The sequence below is a fragment of the Aedes aegypti genome, chromosome 3, assembly GCF_002204515.2.
Source record: "Aedes aegypti strain LVP_AGWG chromosome 3, AaegL5.0 Primary Assembly, whole genome shotgun sequence".
NCBI classification, from domain to species: domain Eukaryota; kingdom Metazoa; phylum Arthropoda; class Insecta; order Diptera; family Culicidae; genus Aedes; species Aedes aegypti.
The window spans coordinates 117,344,921-117,357,271 of NC_035109.1; the positions used below are offsets into that span (position 1 = coordinate 117,344,921).

At 36.9% G+C, this 12,351-nt stretch overlaps 1 protein-coding gene across 1 annotated transcript; it reads right to left on the reverse strand.

Annotated features, from left to right (window-relative positions):
- Nucleotides 1-2,040: 2,040 nt before the first annotated feature.
- LOC5564346 lies at nucleotides 2,041-3,079 on the reverse strand. The gene is made up of 4 exons (XM_021850036.1): nucleotides 2,990-3,079; nucleotides 2,705-2,819; nucleotides 2,274-2,649; nucleotides 2,041-2,216 (listed from the first exon to the last, which is right to left on the reverse strand). The coding sequence occupies exons 1-4, from the start codon at nucleotides 3,060-3,062 to the stop codon at nucleotides 2,094-2,096; spliced, it is 687 nt and encodes a 228-aa protein (XP_021705728.1). The 5' UTR covers nucleotides 3,063-3,079; the 3' UTR covers nucleotides 2,041-2,093.
- Between the last annotated feature and the right edge of the window lie 9,272 nt (nucleotides 3,080-12,351).

Consider the following 12,351-nt stretch of genomic DNA (forward strand, 5'->3'; position numbering starts at 1 on the left):
GATTTTTATACACACAAACACGTCGGAACACTTGACGAACAAAACGGAAAAATAATCATTCAAATCGATTGACCCGTTCGGAAGCCATTTCGTGACATACAAACACCACTCCATTTTTATTTATATAGATATTGTTTGCAATAATTTTTCACGCAACGTGTGATTATAGTAGAACAACAATCATCATCAGTTGATTTTCCCCTACAGATTTGTTTTCAATCACAATTTTTATTTCTTTCCGTGCACGCGCTTGGGAAATGAATCTGGTCATGGTGCAACAACCGCGCTACATTCGATGCATCCTATGCGACAAAAATTGTCGGCGCTGTCCGTCAAATTCACTCACCAAAGCCATTTTGGTGAATTTAACATCACAGCTAAGGACTAGTGGTGCCACCTAGAGTGCCTGTAAACAAGAGTGACGTCATGTTACAGTTTTGACAGGTCTCCTGCTCGATTGGAACGCGAATTTGTATGGAAATGACAGCTCACCGCTGTTCCAATTTTGACATTGACGCCACTTTTAACTAAATCCACTCTGGTGCCACCCGTGCCACCAGATCGATGGAGGAGTCCCCGAGACGAGCTATGTGGAAAACTGTATTGAGAGATTCACAACCGTTATATCATGCCGGAAAATCGTGGCGAAATTGTTGCTGAACTGACGTCTACAAATTCATTGTTATCGTAATTTTATGTTTTTGTTCAATTATGATGCAAATATAAATTAATCCATGTTTGTCTCAAAATAGTTACCACGATAGAAATTATATTGTTATTTTTTTTATTTTATATTTTTAAATAACGACTACAGTCGAAAAATGCATAAAATTAAGTAATTTTAAGCATATTTTACAATTCTATTACAGTAGTTTAGATAAGAAAATAGAAATTTCTGAACAAAACAGTATTAAGTTCACTGTGTCTATCTATTTTTTAGATATTTTATGCATGAACCCAGTCAAACCTGCATTATGCATGTCGAATATGCATCAATGACTTTATTTATTTATGAGTGTACTTTACTATCACTACCAATTTGGATACAATTTGGTTCTATATTTTAAATAATTTTAACTTAATTTTGAGGTACATCAGCAACTACTTATTTTTGAGTTAGTTGATAGTTGTTGCCTTTGTTGATGAATTGAACAGTTTCTAACTCTGTCTATACAATAAACCGTAATTCTGAACAGTTTGAACAGTTTCTTATTCTATCTATAAAATAAACGCTGATTCTGAACTTGCTTGCTAGAAGTGAGCTTTCCTGGCTCCAGAAAAAAATCCATAAAGCAACAAAATCAAAAGAAATTATCAGCGCTCATTATCATCAATTTACAATTTCTTTATCTTACCAAATTATTAACACTGCATCTGTTATTAAAATTATCATTTAACAATTTCTAACAGTATGGTGTGGGCTGTATTCAATTATGGATTCACACAGCGGCATGAATGTTCTGAAAGGGTTTGTGAAGAAAACACTTTGATTAGTCATTTGTGCCATCTGCCGATGCAGAAAAATTCAAAATACTTTCCTTTCTTGTATGCGCTCAAACTTTAAGTTTAATTGGTGAATTTTGATATTATTTGAACAAATATACAGCCGAAAATAGAAGAAAAATGAAGCGATTTTTGTAGCATGTCTGTTGCTTTTTCACTCAGACAGCTATCGAGGAGGGGCATCAATACTTATGGTTCTATTGAGTTTCGGTAATATCTCCACACAATGCGACCATTTAGAAAAATAAATGGATATTGGACAACACTCATTATTGTAACCGCAATACGTATCATTTTCCTTTAATTCTACCGTTTCAAATACACCATATATGGAACAAACGATAGATTGGTGACAACAAGAACAATGGTTATAATACTGTTTGAACCGTTCTAGGTACAGTAAATTTCTATGTGGGAGGTTCTGCCAGTTCCAACCTAGGTCTAAAAAGCGTATTTGGCATTAGACAAATTCTACGAGTATAAATTTATTTGCAGAGTTATCATGATAAGCCATGATTGAATTTTGCGGTTAAGGACTTATTTCACGAATTTTGCTGTTCATATTTTATTCTTAGTCAAATGCTTGTAGTTTAACAATTATAACATATTTCTGGAAAAGGAATTTCTTCTAAAGCTACATTTAATATGTTGATGAAATTCCATCGCCTAAACGGTTCTATCATATCGTTTCGAAAATCAAAGTTGGTGGTTATCTAAAATGAACATTTTTTACTAAAATTTTGAAAAACCATTGGCTTAATAAAACTTACCGCTCGGGCTATCATTTGAACGTGGGCGTTGTTAGGGTGACCAACGACAACTATATCGTTCTGACTGCTAATTGACATGAATGCTAAACTTCCAGAAACTTCACCAGTTGCAAAAACTCTCTTTGTAGTCAACGGAAGATCGAAATGGCCGTATGTTACCAGTAAAGTGCCGGAACCTTGAAACCCTTCAAGATCTGCATCAAAATCCATTGCCGTGGCAACATTCTTCCACTGCATGGTGGCTTCGATTTGAGCTTCCGCATTGAGGAGAGTATGTTTGAAGCGCTGCATATTTAGCTCCATAGCCCCGATTTTGGCAACAAATGCCGAATGAAAGGATACGTTTCCGCTGAGCGTGATTCCGTAAGATGACATCCTGAAATGAACAAAGTTATTCGATGTCTCTTGAAATCAGTGATATCATTATGCACTCTATGGATGACGTATAGTTATCGATGGGCAAATCTGGTCCGGTAAGGTATCGACTTTCGAGTAGTTCCACTACTCGCTTTGCTATTTTCTGGAGGTATATTTGAGGCTCAACAACTGCAAGTGATATTAATGAGATATATATATATATATATATATATATATATATATATATATATATATATATATATATATATATATATATATATATATATATATATATATATATATATATATATATATATATATATATATATATATATATAAAAAAAATAGAAATGGCTTACGGTTTACAGCTGCTTTTACATTGTAAAAATATATAAAATATACGATCATAAAAAATATCCCGTTGGCCTTCATTGTCGTCTAGATTAAGTGTAAGACTGAGTATTTTCTATTGAAATTTTGGGTGTAATTTATTCAATGTGTATTTGTTTACGCTGTGTAAGTTTCACTAGCTGATATGCAACCGTTGTGAAGATGGAGTCAGAAGAACAGCAGCGGCGCAAAGACATGTAACTCAAAAATCCGGATCTATCTCTATCTCTCATCGTGCCATCAGCAGAAAGCTGGAAATGGTACATTCTATGGTATCTCGTGTTTTAAATCAGTACCACGAACGTTTGACCATCGATCAGAACGAAAAAAGTGGCAAAAATGGATCTTCGTGTAGTTTTAAGGTTCACAAACGGGTAGTTCAAGCTTTCAAGAGGAATCCCAACAGTTCAGTTCGAGATGTGGCGATCTATTCAAAACTTTCATGCAATATGCGAAAAAACGTGACGGACTAAAGCAGGGATTCACTGGTTGGAACACGACTACCTTCCAACTAGCGAATCCGACCCGCTAGTTGGAACGAATGGCAGCCCCACTGTACATACGTACAAAGCCCCAAAGACGCCAAATCGCGATGAACGGCGGAGTAGGTAAGACACGTGCACGGAAAATAGAAATATTAGTAGTAGAACGCTAATGGCGTTGTTGTCACAAAACTGATTTTAATTATTATTACCTTAAATTATGGATTTTCATTATTTGTTCAAAACCATGTCGTTGTTTTGATTTCTAAAATTAATCTGACACTTTGAGGCCCGGTACTTAAGCTGTCAGTTCGTGGCAAACTAGATGTTGGTAACACGAACAGCAGCGACATTAGCATTCTTAGGTTAATGCTTCTACTGCACGGAAGCTCTACACCCAGATACCATTACTCGAAAGAGGTTATTGAGTGGTACAAGGCTATGGAGATCAATTTCGCGCCGAAGCTTCTCAACCCCCCGAACGCACCGGAAATGCGGCCAATTGAAAAGTGAGCTGAAATTGAATTCAGTAAACCTGCGTCCATGAGTCCTCTTGTGGCGTAGGGGTAACGCGCCCTGTATAACAGGGAGTACAGGGAGTCGTGAGTTCGATTCTCACCGAGAAGGAAGACGTGTAACTTTTTCGCAACCATCACATCACTTTGTCAATTTAATCCAATTGCAAAGTATATGTAATGTTTAGTTTTTTGGTAGTTGTCAAATTTCCACTCGACTGGTTAGCCGTAAACCACGAATCATAATTAATTAAAACAAGTGTAGGCCTTATTAGTTCGGAACACATTTCGAAGATGGCATTAAAGAGCAAACATTCTATTCGTTTATATCTCAGTCCAATGATGAAACACAAAATTGGTGTCTTCAACAAGGTTGATGAAATAAATGAGATCTGAAACATCTTAGTTCGAAATACACTCAAGATGACAATGATCGGCAAATAATTTGTTCGTCTGCATTGAGGTCCAGTGATGATAAATGTATACGGTATTTTGGGCAAAGTTGATTAGCTGAATGAGACCTTTTCGTTTTCAAACTTGTTAGTTGGGGATTGACTCTATGTGTGAAACATCAATGGAACAAGCAATCAGAAATTGGATCGCCTTGACTAAACCAATGAATACTTAAGTACTGTTCATTTTATAAAGTGGACACCATGTGCATGTTGTATATTTTTAATATATCAATGAAATTTCAATCGGTTTCTGTGCATCTTTCGACTAGTGTTTTACAATGTTGTGACAATAAATTGGATTGAAAGTTTTACAATCTATATTTTTTATTTTCAAAAAAAGCTTGTTTTAATTATGAATCGTGGTTTACGGCCAACCAGCCGAGTGGAAGTTTAACAACTACCGAAAAGCTAAACATTACATATAATTTGCAATTGGATTAGATGGACAAATTGATGTGAAGATTTGCGAAAAAGTTACACGTCTTCTCAGTGAGAATCGAACTCACGACTCCCCGATCTCTAGTTGGGGCGCGTTAACCACTACGCCATGAGAGGACTCATGAACGCAGAAGTTAACCTGAATTCGATTTCAGCTCAATAATCACGTGGTCCTCTTTCGCAAAGTGCACCTCTTTCGGAAGAATTAGATGCCCATCCAAACACAACGCTTTCTATATATATCCAATGCCTAGCCCGAGAGCGCATTGTTTTTTTAGATATAGGAATAGCACACTACACTAGCCAGCAACTGCGCTGGCTGAGGTTTCTATTGTGTGGGCTTCCAATGGGTCGCGACGTTCTCAAACGACCGGTTACGGAACATGAGTCCGTTGCTCGATATTGTTGAGCTGAAATCGAATTCAGGTTAACTTCTGCGTTCATGAGTCCTCTCATGGCGTAGTGGTTAACGCGCCCCAACTAGAGATCGGGGAGTCGTGAGTTCGATTCTCACTGAGAAGACGTGTAACTTTTTCGCAAATCTTCACATCAATTTGTCCATCTAATCCAATTGCAAATTATATGTAATGTTTAGCTTTTCGGTAGTTGTTAAACTTCCACTCGGCTGGTTGGCCGTAAACCACGATTCATAATTAAAACAAGTATTTATCGAGCAACGGACTCATGTTCCGTAACCGGTCGTTTGAGAACGTCGCGACCCATTGGAAGCCCACACAATAGAAACCTCAGCCAGCGCAGTTGCTGGCTAGTGTAGTGTGCTATTCCTATATCTAAAAAAACAATGCGCTCTCGGGCTAGGCATTGGATATATATAGAAAGCGTTGTGTTTGGATGGGCATCTAATTCTTCCGAAAGAGGTGCACTTTGCGAAAGAGGACCACGTGATTATTGAGCTGAAATCGAATTCAGGTTAACTTCTGCGTTCATGAGTCCTCTCATGGCGTAGTGGTTAACGCGCCCCAACTAGAGATCGGGGAGTCGTGAGTTCGATTCTCACTGAGAAGACGTGTAACTTTTTCGCAAATCTTCACATCAATTTGTCCATCTAATCCAATTGCAAATTATATGTAATGTTTAGCTTTTCGGTAGTTGTTAAAAAAAGCTTGTTTTTCGGAAGCATCATTAATCAGAAGCCTGATGGAAAAAATCAAGCTCTTTTTTTGAGCAACAATTTTACAGATATAATAAAATTATTTTTGTCGATATTTTTAGAGAAAAATATTCTTAATTTAATGGGAACTAATATGAGTAGAATTTTTAAGTTTAAAGTACGTCTTGACGGAAATGCTAATTAATATGAAGAATAACTTACATCTTCATAGAGTTACTTATTTAGTCCCCACGTTACATTTAAAGCACTACGTATAGAAAAATAATTGCTTTATTTTTAGAAGACCTTTCAAAGTACACTGACAATCATCAAAATTGGCAACACTACTGTAATAAAATCGATTTTATTTTCCACATATTATTTTCATAATATGTTATTCTACCAATTGAAATATTCGGAGAAAAACGTTTACAATTTGCTATAGATCGATAAATATGCGTACATGATTTTCAAGGTATGAGACTTTTAGTAAAACGAACATAAGGAAAAAAAGTTATACTTAAACCTGCGGTTCAAACTCACATATATAGTTTCTTTTGTAATCTAAACTAGTTTTGAGCACGCTTTTCACTCTTCTCCTATGCTGAGTGAAAGGATGGTGTATCAGAAAATTTGACCATAAATGGATAATTCACTAAAGTTACTCAATGTCAATGAATGGTGGAATATAATTGATTTTTTTAAAGCTTTACCTTTAGTATAGAGTAGTAGAGGATACAAACATACAATTTGTTCATAAAAATGAGGATTTTTGTTTTGCGAGAAATAATGCTTAACTTTGACGAACAGTTTTTCTTAGGAGTTTTTGGAAAAACTATTTAGCTCTTCAACCAAAAGCATTTTATAAGATCTTATATTTTCATTGCATTGTAGAATAATAGTTGATCGATGCACAGAAAACCGATAACGATTTTATCAATAAATGAGAAAGATATAGCATAAACAAAGTGTCCACTTTATAAAATGAACAGTCCTTATGCTTTATTGAGTGCATGTAACCTCGTTACAATTCTTGTGAAAACCATGACATCATTTATGAATTATCTTGAAAGCTAACAAAAGAAAACACATGTTTTCTAGCCATCGAATGAAGAATGTGGCCATTTGAAGGAAGTAAAGAACGGGAAAAAACGATAAACATACATTAGTTATACGACCCAGACAACCAAAATGTACGTATAACCAAATCACCTGGAGGCTTTATATGTGCAAAATTTCACTTATAAGATGTCGCGAAAAGGCTTTCTACGTACAAAAGTGGAGGTGATATGCGTGCATATATGCGAGTGTATAAATATTCTACTGAACTAATCTGTGATCTTATGCGACTTAACTTATGATAACAAATGTTGATTTGACAGCTGCTACGGATTGATCCGACTTACTTTGTACGAGTGTACGAGACGAAATAAAATGTACAAATGAACTCAGAAAAGAAGTGTTTTATGCGAGGAAACTCATCAATCTGACGAGTTTATCCACGGTGTTGTGCGGGTTTGATGTAACTAGTATGAATAAACGTGTTGTAACGTGCACTTTCGTGCGATTTCTGGTTGTCTGGGGACAACACCAACGTGATAGACTTGTAACGTTGACTCACGATTATAAGGCATGTAATAGTTGGAATCCAAGAATAGGCTGTCAAAACGCAAGCTTTGGTTTTACACTAACGAAATAGGGTCCTGTACTACTATGTACTTTCGAAAATTTTCCCGCTCAAAAAAAGGCTATAACATATTAAAACTTAAATTAAAAAAAGAACGGGTCCAAATTTGAACCTTGACACTTTTGATCATGTTTGACGTTCACTTAGCCGACAAAAACGCCAAGGAGGTTTTACTTTTGAACACTGGCATTGTTCCTATCTGACATTTCGGGAGGGTCACGGAAAACAAAGTCACCCAAAATTAGAGGTTAAACTAGTGATCTTTTAGATGAGAGATACGCGGAAGTAAAATGGAATGATTTGGCAACAGACCAGCAGTGTAGAATTTGCTCGGCGTCGAGAATAATATTATAACAAGGACATGACTTCCTCAATGCTAAAAATTGTATTTGTTTCGTTATAGATCTCTGAGCTACTTTTTTAAACTAATAAACAACACACAAAATCAACAAATAATATTGCACTGACAAAATTTCAAAAAAGGAATATATTTCATATTTTTTCTCTATGCAAAACAACTTTCACTGAAATAATTTCAAGCGGTTTATATTACTCTTCAAGAAAAGTCCAAAACAAACATAATGCATATTCGTTTGGCTCCCGCTTTGACAGCTCTCGTTGCTTGATTGGCTCACACTTTGACAGAAATGTCAGCTTTCGTGGATCTCTCTTATTAAGGATCACTAGTTTAAACCAAGAAGAGTGACAAAATCTCAAAAACCGGAAAACATATTTATTGGACTTAAACCAACGAAAGAACTTTAGAAATTGAGTGAACGTGAATTTATGGCCTAAACTTGTGCGTTTGGTACTAAAATTGAGGCAGGACTTTAGGACCCTATTCTGATAGTGTGAAATATATATATTTATATATATATTTCAATCGTTGTCAGATTCTTGCTACACCGTGCTAATGGCTCGGATCAGTAAAAATATGTTGACAAAAATGTTGTCACTATTATCTGGCAAGTTTGGTAACATCTTTCTAATGATTTGTCTGTAACGCCTACAAAGTAATTAAAAATGTTGTGTCATAGACAAACAGACGTCGCACTCTCATCATTGTCCATTGACCATCTTTTTAACAGTCGATTCAAATATTTTGTTTGTAATATCAAACGTTCTATGAATCATCTTCAAATTTTCGGGGAGTAAATTTAAACATTTTATGAATATTTTCCATGTTTGTTTTATTCAATTTCAATGCCATATCCAAATGCACGAACTTTTCTCTTCACACTACTCATGAGTTCCACTTGGACCAACTTTTTTTTTGCGTGGCAGTCCATTTTTTCTTTATATCTTCCTCCGATTTCACTTCCTTAGGATGCTTCCGAGGTGCCTGCTCCAGTACTTTTGAATTGGCCGCAGTTCTGGCACTCAATAACCTCTCGAGTAATGGTATAAGGCTTAATCCGACCAGAAAATCGTAGAACCATCGTCTGACCTCAGAAGAGGACGCTTTTAGAGGCCTTTTTTAGGTACACCTGCCTATTGACCATTCCAGTTGTCACAAATGGGCTGCTCCGCTTTCCACACGAGCACCATTTACCATACAAAATGGTTAACTTTAGAGGCTTAGATCTGAGTCATTTATAAACCGATTTGAATGAAATTTTCACTGTGCTTCAGAAATAACTTGAGTTTTAACATATATTTTTGAGTAATTTTTCCAACCACGAGTTTAAAAGCAATGTGCATTTTTAGAGCAAGTGAATTTTTAGAGGTTTTTTTTTTAAATTGACATAACTAAACAAGTTGACGGATAAGCTTTATGGTATTTGTAGATTTTGATGAGATAAACAAGTTTGATGAAACCAGCTTTTGTGCAGGGCTTTTAGATTTTCAGATAAATAGTATTTGATTTTTTTGTCAAACATTATACTAAGTAAAATCATTATAACTCGTTTTGGAAAAATTATTCAAAAATATATTTTAAAATTAAAGCCAATGTTCTGTGAAAATGTTATTCAAATCGCTCCATGACTGAGATCTAGCTTACCAAAGTTGATCATTTTGTATGGAAAACCGAAAAAGTTGCGAATGTTTTGTCCAATACTGTATATGTGCGTTTCGTGACGATTTGCTGTCTAGATGCCTGAGTCAGGAGCATTTTCACCAGCTGTCATTCGATCCAACTAGCTGGAAGGCAGCGTAGACCGTCACGATATTTCGCATATTGCACGAAAGTTTTGGATAGATACAGTTTCTTTGCCACATCTCGAGCTGAACTGTTGGGATCCCTCTTGAAAGCTTGAACTGCCCGTTTGTGATCCTTAAGGTGAAGATGAATCGAAGCCAAACCTCAAATTTTCAAGAGCACAAATCTGGAGATCCGAACACCCGTTTGAGCTGAAAGCTTAAACGATTGGTCACCACCAGCGAGTGAGCAATCGATTAAGTTTTCAGCTCAAACGGATGTTTGGTTCTCCAGATCCGTGCTTTTGAAAATTTGAGGTTTGGCTTCGATTTATCTTCACCTTGACACTATACGGAGATCCTTTTTGCCATTTTTTTTTCGTTCTGATCGATGGTCAAACGTTCGTGGTACTGATTTTTAAAAAGAGACACCATAGAATGTACCACTCCCAGTTTTCTGCTGATGGCACGATGAGAGATAGGAATAGATCCGGATTTTCGAGGTACATGCGCAACATTTCTTTGCGCCGCTGCTGTTCTTCCGAATTCATCTTCACAACGATTGCACATCTGCTAGTGTGACTTAAACAGTGCAATCAAATACACATTGAACAAATTACACCGAAAATTTCAAAAGAAAATACCCAACGGGTAAAAGTTAGAGCCATTTAAAAGTGGTGCAATTTGATTCCGTACACCCTTTATGGGTCTAATCCACCACCCGGTTGCGGTCGCATCGTTTTTGTTCGTGTTTGACGTTTACACACTACCGCCATCTGTTGGCCCATCGGCCAAACACAGTGTTCCCTCGACTATGATTTTGATCGCGATTTGTTCTAAATGTTACGTCTGTGTGTCTGTGGTTGTGTTTTACTCACGTAATAAGGCTATCCATGAGGACTTTTCGTGATAGGACTGACAACTAAAAGTGTGAATGCAACCGAAATGAAAGAGTAAACAAATCATGCGAGTGTTATCGGAGCTTTACATTTTCCTTTGTAATCGAAAGTCACTCCGATCGCGAAACGTCAAAAGCACATGGTAGCGGACCTTGGGGCAAGTGTGCCATAGGGGCAAGTGTGCCACCCCTGCTTTTTACAAAAACTGCAATATATATTTTCTCTTTGAGCTTAACAATGTGTTTCATTATAGTTCACAATACAATGATCAAAATATGATGAAAATTGCTCTATTTTTCACGCATTTACATCGACTTTTGCAAAGACAACCAAATTTGAGTGGATTTTCATAAGATTTCGTTGTTTCTAAATAGCATGGTAAAAGGTAAGTTATTAACAGATTTTTCTAACGTACTGTACATTGTGGAACTATTCAAATGTGTAAGTAATTGTGGCATTTGAACGAAAAAAATATTCAGTTTGGTTGAAATCTATACTTATTGGGGCAAGTGTGCCACCTATTTGGTAAACGCAAATTGTCGGAGTGAAATTTATAAAAATGTGAATATCAACAACAAAATCATACTTGTTTTAATTATGAATCGTGGTTTACGGCCAACCAGCCGAGTGGAAGTTTAACAACTACCGAAAAGCTAAACATTACATATAATTTGCAATTGGATTAGATGGACAAATTGATGTGAAGATTTGCGAAAAAGCTACACGTCTTCTCAGTGAGAATCGAACTCACGACTCCCCGATCTCTAGTTGGGGCGCGTTAACCACTACGCCATGAGAGGACTCATGAACGCAGAAGTTAACCTGAATTCGATTTCAGCTCAATAATCACGTGGTCCTCTTTCGCAAAGTGCACCTCTTTCGGAAGAATTAGATGCCCATCCAAACACAACGCTTTCTATATATATCCAATGCCTAGCCCGAGAGCGCATTGTTTTTTAGGTATAGGAATAGCACACTACACTAGCCAGCAACTGCGCTGGCTGAGGTTTCTATTGTGTGGGCTTCCAATGGGTCGCGACGTTCTCAAACGACCGGTTACGGAACATGAGTCCGTTGCTCGATAAATACTTGTTTTAATTATGAATCGTGGTTTACGGCCAACCAGCCGAGTGGAAGTTTAACAACTACCGAAAAGCTAAACATTACATATAATTTGCAATTGGATTAGATGGACAAATTGATGTGAAGATTTGCGAAAAAGCTACACGTCTTCTCAGTGAGAATCGAACTCACGACTCCCCGATCTCTAGTTGGGGCGCGTTAACCACTACGCCATGAGAGGACTCATGAACGCAGAAGTTAACCTGAATTCGATTTCAGCTCAATAATCACGTGGTCCTCTTTCGCAAAGTGCACCTCTTTCGGAAGAATTAGATGCCCATCCAAACACAACGCTTTCTATATATATCCAATGCCTAGCCCGAGAGCGCATTGTTTTTTAGGTATAGGAATAGCACACTACACTAGCCAGCAACTGCGCTGGCTGAGGTTTCTATTGTGTGGGCTTCCAATGGGTCGCGACGTTCTCAAACGACCGGTTACGGAACATGAGTCCGTTGCTCGATAAATACTTGTTTTAATTAT